The sequence below is a fragment of the Anser cygnoides genome, chromosome 4 (assembly GCF_040182565.1).
Source record: "Anser cygnoides isolate HZ-2024a breed goose chromosome 4, Taihu_goose_T2T_genome, whole genome shotgun sequence".
NCBI classification, from domain to species: domain Eukaryota; kingdom Metazoa; phylum Chordata; class Aves; order Anseriformes; family Anatidae; genus Anser; species Anser cygnoides.
In genome coordinates this window covers 9,855,468-9,873,126 of record NC_089876.1, presented here as the reverse complement: position 1 = coordinate 9,873,126, position 17,659 = coordinate 9,855,468, and the positions used below count along the sequence as shown (strand labels likewise).

Below are 17,659 nucleotides of genomic sequence, written 5' to 3'. Positions count from 1 at the left end.
AGTTCACATATAACAGATGGCTGAAAAAGCACAAAGATGCATCCAAGAGTGGTCAAAGTCTTAATCCCTAAAATTAGTACTTTTAGACATCCCTCACAAAGACAGTGCTGAGAAACTGTACATCTGGATCATAAAACCCCCTTCTGCTTTACTTCATAAGTACCTAAAAACATTTCTGGTAATTGTTTAGAAGTTTTTAAAAATCAGCTTAAAGTCATTTACTCACTAACACCACATTGAAAGTAATCACGAGGTGTTATTAAATCCACATTGTATCTGCCAAAAAGGAGAGGTTGAAATATTTTATCCAAAGGATCCAAGATGAGTTAGGAAAGAAAGGTAACATACAATCCAGAAGTATCTGCAAAGCATGCCACTACGAAATATCTGAGTTAGTTCAGACACTAGCACTACCTCAGCATCTTTGTGGTACTTAGCATGGAGTAAAACGAGCTTGTGAATTCAGATATAAAAAAAGGTAGCAGTGTAAATTTTGCACTCTTTCCAGGGTTAAATGATTCTGCTGAGCAGAAGGAAATATTAGCCCTAATAAAGCACCCAAATCCCTATTTATTTTTTTTTAATTACTGCCTGGACATTCATTCACATAAGAATGTAAAGAACAACTACAATCCTTTTTAATTAGAATTCTCACCCCAAAATAACTCTTATTTGATATCTTTACAACACTTTGCTACTTCACGTTTAAAAAGCTAAACTATGTAGCAAAAAGTAACAAAATATTGAAAGTCCTACTGAAAAAAAAAAGATGCAACCCCATGTTTGATTTTTCAAAAAGTTATTCATTATTTTCTTACATACTGAAAATAAACATACCAAGGGAGGTACTCTTGTGTAACTGTTCACTAGAGGCAGCCTTGCTAAACTGATGATGATATTCTTGAGGACAGGAGTCAGAAACGCTGGGATACTGCTGTTTCTTTGATGCCCCAAAGCCAGGACAGTCTGTAAACATTCCACCATCTCAGCTACCATTTCACAAGCTGCAGTAACGTGTTTATTTTCTTGAGAAAAAAAATAAATAAATTCAGTTTCATGAATCTATTCAAAACACACCAGTTAAAATCATACAGAAAAAAACAAGAACGCTTAATTAAAGAATATGTTGACTAAGGACAAAGAGGATGTAGGACAAAAATGTTATACAAGACTTCATCTGGTTAAAGACTACTACTACCACCCTCTCTGCAAATGTTGCTTGCCTGTCTCAATGCTGGAGAATACCGATAGCTGACATCTGCCAGCAGAGCAGATATGCCAGTTTCCTAACCCCAGCAAGCCACACTGAATAGTGCATTTCTAACAATTAAAATTGACCAAACTCATCTATCTTATAAAAAAGATTTTCATAACTGGCTCTATTCTAGATCTGATAAGCAGCGTCATTTCTGTAGGTGGAACTGGTCTCTTAATCTACACCAGCATAACTGAAAATAGAAAAAAAATACTGTCCACTCTTGTGGACTACATTTGACATTTGCCCCAATACAGTACTCCTATACAGCAGAAAGGCAAATAACCAATTTGCCATTTATATCAGAAGCATTAGTAGATAGATTCTACGTCTCCACATGAAATTTAGAAATCCTACACCACTCTAAAAAGCTCAGTCTGCTGCATGCTGAACAGCTGACAGGACCCCCCAAAAAAAGAATCTCCTTTAATGTTTAGCTTTCAGGACAAAAATTATACATATTAAATATAAGTTGACATTTTAAATAAGCGTTTATCAAAAAATAGTAAGCTCTCAGATAGACTCCTATTGTTAAAAAATTTAGTTATTGAAAGGGGAACTACAGTTTTTTCATCAAAAATAGAATTCACTGTGTACTTACTCTGTGTGTTTGAATCAACTTCATCCTCATTTAAGCCTTTTGAAGTATTCTTCTTTCTTTCAGGACTAAGAAGTTGATTTCCAGGTTCAACTGCAACTGAAGTAAGACAAAAATATTTAAAAGATAGGCATTATATATCTCATATAACATTTTTTCCTTCTCAAAACCACACAGTAGCATTGCATGTTTACATTTTCAAGGAATCTGCTAAGTTCAAAAGTGAACACAAAATTTTAAATGTGAAATTAAAATAGTAAAAATAAAGTTGTCAAAAGAAATAACTAGAAAAGATTCACAAGAAACATTCCAGACACCTAGCAGTGATGAATGAATTTACTAAGGAATTTTTTTCATAGGTGTTCAAAGGGGACTCACCTGCTTCTATAATAAACCTAATGCAGTTAATTAAGGAGCAAGCATATGTTACATTAACTGCAGAAGCCAACAAATTCCAGAGGTTAGGCTGCTGTAATGTCAGACAGCAACAATCCAGAGCAGCTTGAAGATCTATACTTAGTGGAAGCTGGTCATGCATTAAACGCCATGATAATGCCTAAGGAAAAGTAAAAATTTCCCATTAAAATCAAATTCTCCCAATACATGAATTTAAAGCTGAAAGCTGGGTTTTTTTCTGCTTTATTTTCTTTTAAACAGGAATAAGTAAGGCTCTTATTAGCAAATAGTATAGAATATGTTTCTTTTCTAAGAAAGCAGAAAACTACAAAAAAATGAGTATTAAATGGGAAAAAAAAAACCAAAACAAACAACAAAATAAACAGGTCAAAAAAAAAAAGTAAAAAAGTCAAAGAAAAACCTTTTCTATTCAACGTCCAAAAAGTGCTGGGCATTTCTCCCAAATGCCAAGATCATTCCATCATTCAGTCAACCTCTTCTCGTAAAAAGCTACCCTTGCCCCATAAGCCAACTGAATTTTCTATCACAGGTCAAGTAAAATAACCACTGAATAAACTTCTACAGTAAGACAAAAAAGTTGTTCAGATCAAAAGTCACTCCACGGTGATCAATTTAAGTCAAAGTTGCTTCCTCTACCAATATTTCATCACATCTTTATTTATGGTTTAGTTTCTTACCTCTACTGACATAACCACAAATTTCAGGATATCATCCTCTTTATCAGGAGGAACACGAAGACCGGTTGGTAGTTTTGAGAGTAACAACAAATACTGAGCCAGAGCACGACAAAGTGTCATCACTGACCGATAGATCACCTCATCTCCTAGAAGACAAGACTGAATGAAATCTAACAGTTTGAATTTTTCCCATCAACAAATATTTTTCAGAATTATTTCATAGGCACTTTTATGCCAAGTATCTTGATTTTTTTTTTTTTTTTTTTTAAAAAGTTCATGAACTGACTAGGTATCTGTAAACTACCTTTGCAGAGAAGAGAATACACTTAAGAAGACCACTATTTCTATTACCAAAGATATCGCTTAGCTTTTTCCAGTAGGCTGATGGCTCAGTTGGCAATACTGGTTGGAAAACCTGGTGGTTGGCAGGAAGGTTTAGTACAGTGGTAGACACATGATCCAGAGTTACCCTCCGAGATGTTTCGAAGAGGCTACTCTTCTGGTCTCTTGAGATTTCATTCATACCAAGGCTTAAACAAGGCGCTAACAAGCTTAGGTTGAATTCCTGAAATCAAACAGTAAATAAAAAGTAAAGAAATTGCTTTTAAAGAGAATCTAAGTAATTTGATGGAACTATTCTGGCAAATTAATATAATGGTAAATTAATAGTTTATTAACTTAACTTATAAGACCGCCACTCTGTTATGTTATGTAACAACACCATAATTAAGGTTCTATTTAATTTCTAAACACCAATATGCTGGGGTGGAAAGGAAAAACAATATATTCAGTACATGTTTTCAGAATATGTGAATAAAGCTCTGATGACCTGTATATATGAAATCTTCAAGAATCGGTGCCAAACAAGTTTTTGCTATAATGGAAACAATGGTAAGGCATACGGAAAATAAGGCAATTGGTGACAGCCAACATGGCTTCACTAAGGGCAGAATTGTGCCTGACAAATCTGGTGACCTTCTATAACAGCATTTACAGCACTGGTGGATAGGGGAAAAGCAACTGACCCCATCTACCTGGACTGGTGCAGAGCATTTGACACTGTCCCCCATGATATCCTTGTCTCTAAATTGGAAACAAGGATTTGAGAAATGGACAACTTGCTGGAAGTGGCTGGATGGTTGCACTCAAAGTGTTGCAGTCAACATCTCAATGTCCAAGTGGAGATCAGTGATGAGGGGTGTTCCTCAGGAGTCAGTATTGGGACCAGCGTTGTTTAACAACTTTGCCAGTGACATGGACAGTGTGATTGACACCACAGACAGTGCTGATGACACCAAGCTGCATGGCGCGGCTGCCCCGCTCTAAAGAAGAAATGCCATCCAGAGGGACCTTGACAGGCCTGAGCGGTGGGCATGTGCGACCCTCGTGAAATTCAACAAGGCCAAACACAAGGTCTCACACCTGGGCCAGGGAAATTCCAAGCACAAATACAGGCTGGATGGAGAATGAATTGAGAGCAGCCCCAATGAGAAGGACTTGGGCATGCTGGTTGATGAGAAGCTCAACATGAGCTGGCAATGTGAGTTTACCAACCATATCCTGGGCTGCATCAAAAGCAGCAGGTCAAGTGAGGTGATTCTCCTTCTCTACTCTGCTCTCGTGAGACCCCACCTGGAGCCCTGCGTTCAGCTCTGGGGCCCTCCAACACAAGGAGGACATGGACCTATTAGAGAAGGCCACGAGGATGATAAAGGGGCTGGAGCACCTCTCTGATGAAGACAGGCTGAGAGAGTTGGAGTTGTTCAGCCTGGAGAAGAGAAGGCTCCAGGAGACCTTATAACAGTCTTCCAGTACCTTAAGGGGGCTACAGGAAAGCTGGGGAGGGACTCTTTGTCAGGGCGTGTGGTGATAGGACAATGAGTAATGGTTTTAAACAAAAAGAGGGTAGGTTTAGATTAGGTATATGGAAGAAATTCTTCATTCAGAGGGTTGTGAGGCAGTGGAACAGGTTGCCCAGAGAAGCTGTGGATGCCCCATCCCTGGAAGTGCTTTGGGCAACCTGGTCTGGTGGGAGGTGTCCCTGCCCATGGCAGGCGGGTGGGAACTAGATGATCTTTAAGGTCCCTTCTAACCCAAACCATTCTGTGAGTCTATGAGATTGATTCTTCAGAAGATTTCGTCATAAACAAACTGCAAATTCCTCAATGGGGACAAAAAGGGACCTTTTGCTGACAGTACGTCCCAGAGAATTTATATCTCTGATATGCAAAGTATAAAATAACCTACTGTCTTCTGCCTAAAAACTTAACCCATTTCCCTTTTTTCCCTTTTCCCCAACCTTATTCTCTGAAGTTCCCAAACCACTTTTGCTAGAACTTTCCAAACTATATCAAGGTAAACAGCTAGCAATTCAGCTCACAATATTAAAATTTGGCAGAAATATGAGTAGTTGAGCACAGGGCTGAAAAGTGCAAGCTCTATCAGTTATTTCACATACATGTTTGGACAAGTCACTGTCTGCCATACTTGACCTGGTAGAAGAACAACTACTATCATCAATTCACAAACATCACAGAAATCTTACATTTCCTCTTTAAAACAAATAGAAATAAATAAACTTGAAAATAAAATGGCAAGTCACAATTTAGTTTACAAGTTTTATTGTCTACCCCTGGAATAACTCTAGTAAATTGAATTTTAAATTCTAAAAGAAGTTAGAAAGATAAACTATACCTTTCAAACTCCAACCATTGATATTTGAATACTAACCATGTTTCTTCTCAAAATGAGAAAGCGTAAAATCTATTCAAAAATGGCTTCCCACTATTATTTCTGCATACCAGCAGCAAATGTACTGGACAGAATTCAAGCAAAATATATTCTCAGAAAACCTAGTTGTACTTCATGACATATTTACTCTCTGTGGCCTGTTAGAGCCATATTACAAGTCAGCTAGCACAGATAAAGATTTCAGAAGCATCTGGCATTGTAAAAGACCGTATGACAAAATGAGAAAATTATGTAAAGTGATAAAACTATGGATTTTTGTTATTGTAATATATAAACTAACCTTCATTTCCACTCTATACATCCAACCTGTAGTATTAGAAAACTAATATCAACAGCATTGCTAAAGACAATTGAAAAATATTCAGTGTTTAGTTTCCCAAATGAAATGAAATTAAGAATATCAACTACCAGTATCATATAAATTTGAAACGCTTATATTTAAAGAACCTAGTCTATTAATACTACCAATTAGAACATGAGACGTATTTTATTACAACATATTCATCTGATTCAGATCTATCTGACAAAAAAGTTACCTTGCAGGTCATGAAGGAGTTCAGGTCAGGCTGAGGAATCCTATTTACCAGTTCTGCACCTTCTAGCAGTGCTGAGTCTGACTTGATGCAACACTGCGACCTCACTAGTGACACATACCAGTCCTTTAATAATTGAAAAAATAAATTTAGTACGTATTTGTTTTCAGAAAATAACATTTTGAGGGGTGGGGGAAAATTGCATGCTGGCATTGAATTGTGGTCCTTTTAAGAGATAAATAGGCCACATTAATGTCAAGAAAAAGAAAAAAGCAAAGAAACTACAAAAACAGCAATAAGAAAAACATGAGAAAAAGCAAAACAGGTAACAGATGAATGAACCATCTTAAAACAGACAAACAGATATCCTTGGAAAATTGTCTATTTCCGTGGAGGCTGGACATCAAACAAGGTAAAATAAAGTTTAGCATATAGCACAGATATACCAGGATTGTAAAGCTGATGAAAGTGTCTAGAAAATAACCTAACCCCTGTTACACCTACTGATAACTTCTGTTGTGCAGTCAAACACGACAGTAATAGGAAAAAAAAATACTGTAATAAAGGAAGAATCGTTGGCCAAATATTTTGCAAGGAGCAAAAGATTCTTTACGCAAAGAAATTTCCAAATATAATCTTACCTTGTCTAGAACTACATTCTCTAAAGCTGGTTGGCCTTCTCCATCTAGTGGGTGTGAGGTAACCACAGGTGAAGGACTAGTTGTGTCTGGTGCTACCATAAGTCGAAACCTATCCAAGAGCGAGTAAAGTCTTTGGTGTCTGAAAACAGAAGAACATATCAAAGATCTAACTTAGTTTCATAAATCATCTAAAACTAGAAACAAATACAGTGAACTACTCCTAATTCTGTGAGAGAAAAGCACTAGGGTCATAAGTTCTTTGTTGGATACATGCACTCGCATAATGCGTAACTGCAAACTTCATCAGCTACCAGTACCAAAACAAATGAACTCCATACCACCAACAATAAAGAATTAAATTGATACAGATTTTGAACTTGTAAATGCTTATGCATAAAATACAAGTTGTTCAATTACTTTATGCAGTAAATATTTTTATTGAAAAAGAAGAATTAAATTTAATGTACAAATCTGACTGCAGATGAATATATTCTAAGAGATACCAAATATGAATCCACTTCTGTAAGAAAATGGAGAATATAGTAAAATTTAATTTAAATACAAGATTAAGAATTTCACTTTGTGGATTTAAAAGCCACTGCCATCTAAAGGTTTTTGTTTATTTTTCTGATTCCAGTACTGCTATCAAAAGCATGTACCTCAAAGTCATTTGGAGACTTCGGATTTTTATTTTTTTTATTTTTAAGCTAAATCTAATCTTACCTAGAAAGGTACTCTACTATCAATCTACTGCCATCTTGGGTTTTGAGCTTTATAGTCTTTCCCTCTACTTTTATTTCCTATTTCAGCGAACAGATATTAACCGCAAACAGCAATGACATCAGGAAGATTCTATTACTCTCTCCAACATCAAATATGGTTTTTGCAAGAATTGTATCATTTACTCCATTTTATAATATTTCACTTTTAAAAAGCTGAGAGGTTAAGAATTTTATCACAGTTGTCTGAAAAAAACTACGAACATCTTGGACTGACAAAATTCTGCAAAAGTCTGAGAAAGATAAAGTTGCTTTCAGTAATGTAACCTTTGCCAAAGAATTAATTTGGGGTGACTTTCTCTAAAAAGTTAAATTCTGAATGGGATGGGGGTAGAGAAGAGAATTTGATGTCTGTGAGCCTTTGGCTTTCTTGATTTTGTGATATATTTAAGAATTAAACAACCAACACAACAGTCCTTGAGTCAAAATATGCATACCTCTCAAATGAGACTTTACTTCTGTTTTTACCTCCAAACAGAATTCACTATCTTACCTTACCAAAAAAAAATCGTATTTGCTACTAGAACGTTGCTTAGCTTGACATCTAAACATGTACTGGTATTATTTACCTTGTTGCTAATCCACTGTTTTGAAGGTATTCCTGAATTCTATCCAGTTCTTCAACTGGTAACTGAGTAATGCTGTTCTATAGGAAAGAGTCACAAGAATTTTACAGGACAAAAATCAGTAAGCTACCCATATGTACTTTGAACAGATTAGGAAATTCAAATGCAGATAAAGTTAAATGCAATCATTCATATATTAGTGTTGTTTTCCACCGAAATCACTTAAATTAAAATACATCAATTAAGATGTTTAAATATTACATTTGATTATATTACTATTACTACGCAAACTGATTTGCAAATGAATATATTTATCTTTACCTGTAAAGTTGCAGCCAAAAGCATTTCTACCCGCCGGCAAGCCAGTGTGTCAACCATGCGAGCAAGCACACGGAATGGAGTACACAGAAGCTTATCAACATACAACGTTAAGACAGCCCCAGACTGGCTGAGATGTATCCCCTCTAAGCACTGTAAAGTCTTCTTCAGAGTTGTAGGCTAAATGATGAAAGAAGACAAAAAAGGTAAGTTACATATCTGACAATATCTAATATTAGTTACATATCTAACATATCTAATAATCCTACATATCTAGTAGGATTAAATAGAGTGTTGAAACAAAAAAATCAATTAGAATACAAAGCTGTTAACGCTAATGAGAAAGATATTTACAGAAAAGAACAGCAGCAGACAACTAGCTGACCAATATAACGACTGAATGAATCTCATCTAACTTTTAGGTATTTTACTCACATGCCTAAGGCACTAATGTAGTTACAGTAGACTTGTCCATAGACAACAGGAAGAGAGAAGCAACTTTACCAGGTTGTTCAAGAAACTCCCACCACTACCTCCTAGAGGAAGTCCAGGAAGTACTACTCCCACTGAGAGAGTTCCTAAGCTTAAGAGTGATGCATACAACCTTACATCCCTATAAATCATCAGCAGCTCCTTTTAAATTGGAAACTAAAATAATAAACAGAAATCATACACTGAATTTCTGAAGCAATATGTCCCTCATCAAGAGACGCAGATCAGCTGGGGAAGGCATGAGCTTGTAATCATTTTCATGTCGTTAGGGCCTATGAAGATGAACTAGTTCCTGTTCCCAACTCTGTAGTTACTAGTAGTTATTCATGCAACCAAGGTACTGAAATCAAAGATGAAAGCTAGAGCTTTAATTTGCCCCTCATATTTATTATGCAGATTAATATATTTATTATGCAGAATAATATCCAAAAAGGAAGAAAAGCAGCTTAACCAACTCTACTTGAATTTATAGATTTGATGGATAGGAACACATCTGACACTGAAATGGCTAATATATTCTAAGGTTCATTGTTTGCATTTTTTACAAATGACTTCAAAAATAAAATTATAAATTGATAAATGACCAAGAAATGTCAGAATTTGCATACTTATATTTCAATTTAACTTGAACTGATAAGTGGCTTTATTCTTAAAAAAAAAAAGCAAAGTTAAACTCACAGCTGCAAGGTTCTCACACCGTGATTGAATGGCCTGGATAAAGAGACCACTGGCTGCTGAATTCCTGTGAACAGCGCTAATGAAGTCTTGTACTGGAGGCTCATGGGACAGATTAATCAAGTCCTGAACATGATTCACAATAAGCCAGGTCAAGTGTTCTGAATCATGTAGGTTTTGACACTAAAAGGGAAACAAAATTAAAATCTGATTCCAGTAATATGCAGGGTTAGTGTTTAATTACTAAAAATCTTACCTGACACATGAAGTTTTTCATACATAATTCCAGTAACTGTTTTAAAATAACAGTGTAAAGTGTCTATATTGTAATACTGCCATCATTATTTTTTACATGACAGTTTTTTTCAAATGCTTTTGAACTCATGGCAAATTAAGAGTGTCATGATGAACTTGTAATAATCTTTTCTAATATCATTACAATAAATGGGAATTTATTACGCTAAAAGGGAATGGCACGAAGTTGCATCAGGAGAGGTTTAGACTGGATATTAGGAAAAGGTTCTTCACTGATAGGGTGGCCAGGCACTAGCACAGGCTCCCCAGGGAAGTGATTAGGGCACTGAGACTGCTGGAGTTCGAGAAGCATATGAACAATGCTCTCAAAAAATTAAAAAATTAATTTTTAAGTAGTCCTATATGGAGCTAGGAGTTGGACTCAATGATTCTCATGGGTCCCTTCCAACTCAAGACATTCTATGATTCTAAAAACCCAGGTTAGAAACAAGTAAATTGCGAAGGTCATTTCAGAGGTGCCCGTTCGTCAGAGGTTCAATGTCGTCTACCAGAAACTGTGCTGTTACTACTAATGTTGGGAAATCTAACATTTCTTAGTATGTTCCTAGCAACTCACAAGTAATCGATGCAATACCCAGCAGATTGTTCTATTACCTACTAAGCATCCTTAGACAAGCCCCATGAGAATTAGTTCAGAATAGAAAAAAATTCCAAACGAGATCATACCTGATCTTACAGAACTGCCCCCTGAAAATGAAATCATTAGTTTCACAAGTCCTCAGTTTTCACTCGTGAACCAGACTCAGTTGATGCATACCAGTAATAAAAAACTGTCAGCCTAATAACTCACAACTGCAGTTACAAAATTCATAATTCAAAACTTACAACATAGTCACAGAAAAGAATGAGTGCTCCTCTTCTCACTATCTCTCGATTGCACATGCCGCGTTTAGATTCTGAATCTGATTCATCACTGTCTCCACATATCTGAGGGCTAAGTAATTTAGTAGTAGACAGACTGTGTCTCCTGCAAGAAGCACATTATATTTTATTACTATGGCTATTGAAACATTAAAAAAATTTGGAATAATCTACCAGTAAGAAGCCTTTATATAGTACTTATTTTCCCAGAAATTTCATTTTAACAATACTGCTTTGAAATAGACACCTTGCTTTTCATCACTCTTTACTTTCTAACAATTGTAGTACTACTTTTCGGTCAGTGTTCGTTGCTTCTTTGAACAGTCTGAAGAACTAAACAGTCTGAAGAACTAAACAGGTTATTTAAGAGAAAAATATGGTCTATTGCATCTCTGGTAGAGTAACACAACATAATTTTGTGTTTCTTCACACCATGAAGTCAGAATCTCACATTTGAGCACTTCTCTTTCAAAGTACTGATCCATTCATGTTGTAAATCAAAATTAAACTTCCCTAACATTCACTGCACAAACATCAGAAATTTCTCTCAGTTTTTAATCTCCCTCTACAGTTTATGGAGGGATACCCACCCACCCACATAGTGATCCCACCTTACACCCAAAGGAGGGATCATCCTCACGTCAGAAGTGTCTGACAGGGGGTGACCCAACCTCACACCAAAAGTTCACAATTTTAGACAAGATTTCTGAATATCAGGCAACTCATGTTAAGTGACATTACTACTAATGTCACTTTATAATGAATCAGCACAGTGCTGACAGTATGTTTTAACATTTAGTGCTGGACCAACTGACAGAGATGACAGATGTACCTTGAACTTACTGATCAGACACACTTACATAAACACATCAGCGTATAATCAGCCAGTGCAGATGATATCTGCTAGAAGGTGAAATAAGAAGTCTCCATAGAGGCATGAAACCTGCTATATTGAATATTTTGTTACAGCTATTTCCATAATTAAAGTATACAGATAGGAATTTTACACAGATGGGAGTTTTATAGCCTTCAAAGCGCAGAGGTTCCCTGACGGATCTTTTGAAGAACAATTGAACACAGGACGCACTTCCTTAGTTCGAAAGACATACTGCCAGAACAGACAGTATGTAAATACACATATGTACAAAATAAACGCAGAACTACCTATCTCAGAATCTAGGTAGTACTATTCAACAGTTGACAAGCTTAGCAGATTAAAAACTAGTTTGTGGTTTTTTTATACAGTTGTACCAAATACAATCAAGAGACATGCTACTATTTTTAGGGATCAAAAAATCTTACTTTGGAGTTTGATGCACTTCTGACCACCAGTTGTAGTTGGTGTAATTGACAAGAAGCAGGATCTGACACCAGAGAAGAACTAAGGAAGGATGTGTGGGAATCATGGACTGAACAAGGTCACTCAAGCTTTCAAGGGTGTAGAAACTACCATCGGATCCATCTCCTGTAAAAAGCCTGGTGGCTGCAGCTGTGATTCTTCTGAACATCCCTGAAAAGAATAAAAGCATATTAGAGTAACTATACTCTTGTCTGAATTCTGAAGTTTCAAAATTTTTAGGGTACCCTGAGAAGAGAAAAGCTGTTTCATAAGCCAGTACCATTCCTGAAAAGAAGGTATACTCTGCATTGTTGTTGTTGATTTTGTTTTTTAAACAGAATTGTAAGGCAGGTCATGCAGTTTGCCCAAGGGCAGTGTGTGAACCAGCAGTAACCAACTCCCAGTCCGAAACAATGCTTTAGATAAGACTATAAATGTAGTGAAACGTATAGTCAACTTTTTATCTGTCATACATCAAAAGGTTTATCTAACACATACTTTTAAATTTGGTAAAGGTTTTCAATTACAGACCAGGATATTTTTTCTTTATAAAGTAAAACACAGAAATCCTAAATAAACACCATGCTAAAACTACTATTGCACACATTAAGGAAGATCACTTACAAGTTTCCTACATCAGCTGAGGAGTTCCCAAATATATTTATTTGAAACTCAACTTTCAACCTTCCATCCAAATTCTGAAGTATAAAAAGTACTTCTTTTAAAGTGATGAAAAGTCACTGCCCTGCATACTGAACTCTTAACACAGAAGCTGAATTTTGCTTTCTGACTTGATACTTCTTTATTCATATACCAAATGAAGGAAGGGAAAAGAAGGAAAATGGAGACAAAGTTGTCTGAAGTTATATGACGACTTCACTTTATCCATACACGTTTTATTTCTACTGTACTTCAAAGTAGCACACTGGAAATTTTAATTTCTAATACGGTAGCTTCTTATAATTGCATATACAGCAGTCAGCAATGCTTACATTCTGAGAAAAACTATAATGAGTGAGAAGATAAGACAAGACATCCAAGTAGTGGATCCAATAGCAGTTAAAAATGAGAGAAGACCGTAGTCTATGTTCCCAAACACAAGTTGCAATAAGGTGCAGCTGTAGTTAGCAGGATATAACTTAAAGAGAAATAAAATTAGAAAGTCTTTAACTGAACAACAGCCAAGTAGTACAAAATCAGGCACTTAATTAAACCTAAGCCTAAACCTGAAAGAAAATGCTAAGACATGAAGATACAGCTCATATGTCTGAACAACATTACTTCTACTCTGTAACACCGCATAAGGTAACCACAATACGATTAGTACTTAGAGTGGATTTGTAGTGTTAGATTAAATCCATTTCTAATGATCATGCAACACACGTATCCTGGTGCTTTGCATAAATATTTTAATATTTAATTTTAGTTTTGCATGAAAGTTTCTACATAATTTTTTGGCAAGAAATAGTGCAGCTTGGAAGCCAGTTTCTACAGAAGAAGTAGCTGAGCCTTCCCTTTCCTTTATAGCCAGCTCCTACTGCTGAAGTACCCACTTCCCTGATTTCAATCACCAGCTTGATTTTCTAATTTCATTGGTCCTGGCTCATTCCCATTTAAACATTTACTCCAAATCACTTTGGCATAGGCTATTTGTTATAATCTGCATTTCAAATATTTCTCAGTAACAGCAGTTAATGATACACATGTGCCTGTTACAGTACTTAAACAGTAACTACAATAGTAGCAAGCACATGGAAAAATAAGAGTGATCACTCACTACATTCAGAGCTGCAAGAAGCAGCTGGTAGCAATGACAGGACCAGAAGAAAGCTTTTCACCAAGAAAGGAGTTTACAACTGAACTCCATGGGAGGAGCTTGGAAAGAAAAAATTAGAGGGCGTTGAAACATTTAACATGATTCTGTGTTTGCATTAACAGAGGTATTTAGTATTCCCTTTTTTGTTATTCACATCTAAGTAGGGAAGGATCGTAACTCCCATTTTACAGACGGGCCTGTAGAACGCAGTGATTTGTGCAACATCCAAGGAAGCCTATGAACGATCAGGGATTTGTGCCAACACCTTTTAAGTTGCAGCCAACTACTATAATCCAAGATCTGCAACAAAGTGATGATGTCAGCTGTATGGACAATGTGAAGAACTCAAACTAATATTCTCGACCAAGCAAAAGGTGCAAAGGCTTTCAAGGAATGTGGTCAGGAGAGATGCTTTATACCTTTTACCAACAAACAGAAAATTTAGCAAGAAATTTATGGTGCTAGAGTGGAAAATATGGCAACAGAAAGTACCAGTAATAAGCCACTGGAGAGATGATGAGGTTGTCTAGAGTGCCAGAGTTATCAAGAACAGCAGTTAGCAATACATTTGCCCTCCAGAATATTACCAGCCACTTTAAGGCAGAATATGTTTTGGAAACAAAAAGAAAAAGCATGCCACTGAAAGAGTTAAATGAAATAACACCACTATTATTTTAAGTGACACAGATTAGAAAACGCTCTCTTAAAAGACTTTAACCAAGAGAAAACATTTATCATGTTTAAATATAACCCTGCTCTTACAGTTTGGGAAAGATTGTAGACTATTTAGTAAATAGGATCTCTTTCCAAGGCATCCAAGTATACTCTAACTCTCTACTGCAGCACTCAAAATCTTTCTCAGAAGAGGACAAAAGAAAATTTATCCAAAGGTTTGAAAGGAAAATGGTGTAAGCTTTCTTCTCAGCGAAGATCTACTCATGTCAACAAGCTGAAGCAAGATACACAGAACTCCCTGTTTTTTCACCTTGCAAGTATATTAACAACAAAAGCACATTTGTAGATATTTACGGAAGTATCGAGATCTGTGTACAACACTATTCAGAAGCTGTAACACAAAGCTGTGATTTCCTTCGACAGGGCATCAGGTGAACACTGTAAGTGTTGTAAGCTGTAAACTACAAAGAAAGAGCAAAAGGTCTCATCCTACAAGTCTCTTAGCTTCCACTCTGTATTAGGAATGAGGCCATCTAATTTCATCCAGGGAGGTACACAGGAGCAGCTGTTCTGGGATAACTATTCCTGACAGATCCTGGTCTACAGCAACTTTTGGAACAATTAGACAGAGCCGGACCTAACAGGAAAGTATAAAAGTCTGAGAGAAGCCTCAAGTCAAACAGCCAAAATAGGTACATTTAAAACTCTGAAAATTCCAACAGAACAAGGAAGATTCGTATGGTTCCTAACACTTTAAAAAGAGTATTTCATCAAGGAAGGGAGGTAAAGAACTTTCTGAGAATTAGAATACGGGAAGGAATATGTCACAGAATTTCAGCAACACAAGAAATTCTAGACTGAAAGATCTGCCTAACTTAGTGGGGAATGACACCATATTCCAGTTTGCTCCTTTAAAAGACCAGGCAGACTGGAAGGACTGACAGCCAGAAAATGGGGTGGTTCAGGCCACTTCATAAAGAAAAAAGGAGACATAAGGAGAAGCCAGTGAATTAGGCTGATCTGTAATAGATGGCAACACTAGAAGTTCTGCTGCTACCTTCGGTCAAGGAAAAGATGAAAAGTCACCAGTTGCATTTTATTTGTATACAGAGAAGGAATATGAAAAATGGGACCTGCATTCATAAGCACAAAATTTTGGAGGTTCTTTATACTTTTGGAGGTTCCGTATATATGGAATGCCTTAAGCACCTACTCATTCAACAATTGTCTCAGAATTCAAAATTACCTCACTGCAAACAACAACACAAGGCATTGTTTCAAGTATTACCTGATTTGAAGATATGTATTAAGCACATAAGCAGCGTGCCCAACTCCTGGCAGTAGAAAGTATGCTGCTGCTCATTCATATCCACTTTCAACTGTTTGGTGACAATATCTTCCAGTAGAATACCAACCAGTTGTAATAAGAACCTTGAAAAAAGCATGCATACAATCAACAGGAAAACCATCACTGCAACATCTTTCAGAATAAGGTTCTGTTTGCCAACAAAACTCAGTACATTTAAAACCAAGATAAAAAATCCTTGTGCATTTATCCTAAAGAAAATGCTAAATTAAACACTGTATAACAGGTTGGCCCCAAACAAACAAGATGCTATTGCTATGGACAGATAAGAAATTCAATAATTACATAACAGAACCGTGTTACCTACTAATTAGCTGAAGTCATAAGTGATAGCATGCATACAACAGCCCACCTCACTCACACAGCAAACACTGAAAATGACATGGTGTCTTTATAGTGATTTGCAATCAGCTAAAAAAAAAAAATACACCCTGACAGTTACTGCAGCTCAGCTGAGGGTAGCTCAGTAAGTCACAGGAATCGAGCTGCTGGCAGCCTCATTTATCCACATTTACTCTCTACAACATGGATTCCGTTATCAAACCTCAAGCCGGGTTTATTGGGTTTATGGGGCAAGGGTTTGGTGGTGACGGGGGGCTACAGGAGTGGACTCTGTGAGAAGAGCTCAACAGCTGCCCTGTGGTAGAGAAAAGTCAGCTCCAGCCAGCTCCAAAGGGGACCCGCTGCTGACCAGAGCTAAGTCAATGAGCAACACTGGTTGTGCCTCTGTGAGAGCAGACTTAAAATGGAAAACCTGCTATGCAACAGCAGCTGGGAGAGAGGAGTGAGAACCTGCCCTGCAGCCCCCAAGGTCAGTGCACAAAGAGGGCAGGAGGGGCTCCAGGCACAGAGCAGAGGCTCCCCTGCAGCCTGTGGAGAGGCCCCTGGTGGAGCAGGCTGTCCCCCTGCAGCTCACGGGTCCCACATGGAGAAGATCTCCACGCTGCAGCCCGTGGAGGAGCCCCAGGTGGAGCAGGTAGATGTGGCCTGGAGAAGGCTGCGGCCCATGGAGAGCCCCCGCAGGAGCAGGCCCCGGGCCGGAGCTGCAGCCCGTGGAGAGGAGCCCACACAGGAGCAGGGGGTCTGGGGGGAGCTGCTGCCCCTGGGGGACCCGTGCTGGAGCAGTTTGCTCCTCATGGATAACCCCATGGTATGGACCCATATTGGAGCAGTTCTTGAAGAGCTGCTGCCTGTGGGCAGCCCCTGCAGGATCAGTTTGGGAAGGACAGCATCCCATGGGAGGGACTCCCTGTTAGAGCAAAAGAGTGGTCGTGATGGAACTTAGCTGCCCCGCAGGGTAAAACCACCACACCAAGTTTAAAAAAAAAAAAAAAATCAAAACAGAACACCAAAAACGGGTGTCTGCAATAAGCAATGTTTGCTCCTGGCCATAATCATTCCTCGACCTACTCTGGTTGGACATAAGGTCATATTAAGGGAGTCCAGATGCCCTTTTTCCTTCTATCCATCACCCCCACCAGTAAGCTCAATAAGAACCAGAATTTTCTTTTTATCTGAAATTCCATACTTGAGTAAAAAGTTTTTAGTTTCTTAAACAAATAGCTATTTCAAATGCTTCCCACCA

General features: G+C 37.4%; 1 protein-coding gene across 3 annotated transcripts in view; it reads right to left on the bottom strand.

Moving 5' to 3' along the window:
* The window catches only part of HTT (huntingtin), an 82,990-nt gene that overhangs the window by 16,894 nt on the left and 48,437 nt on the right, over positions 1–17,659 (bottom strand). For all 3 annotated transcript variants that reach the window (XM_048047354.2, XM_048047361.2, XM_048047362.2), the window contains 13 exons: positions 15,997–16,139; positions 12,181–12,388; positions 10,843–10,984; positions 9,706–9,885; positions 8,539–8,715; positions 8,221–8,297; positions 6,873–7,011; positions 6,235–6,357; positions 3,299–3,512; positions 2,948–3,093; positions 2,232–2,409; positions 1,857–1,952; positions 838–1,025 (listed from right to left, as the gene is read on the bottom strand). In XM_048047354.2, the coding sequence (XP_047903311.2) occupies positions 838–1,025; positions 1,857–1,952; positions 2,232–2,409; positions 2,948–3,093; positions 3,299–3,512; positions 6,235–6,357; positions 6,873–7,011; positions 8,221–8,297; positions 8,539–8,715; positions 9,706–9,885; positions 10,843–10,984; positions 12,181–12,388; positions 15,997–16,139 (2,011 nt within the window). The remainder of the gene's footprint in view (positions 1–837; positions 1,026–1,856; positions 1,953–2,231; positions 2,410–2,947; positions 3,094–3,298; positions 3,513–6,234; positions 6,358–6,872; positions 7,012–8,220; positions 8,298–8,538; positions 8,716–9,705; positions 9,886–10,842; positions 10,985–12,180; positions 12,389–15,996; positions 16,140–17,659) is intronic.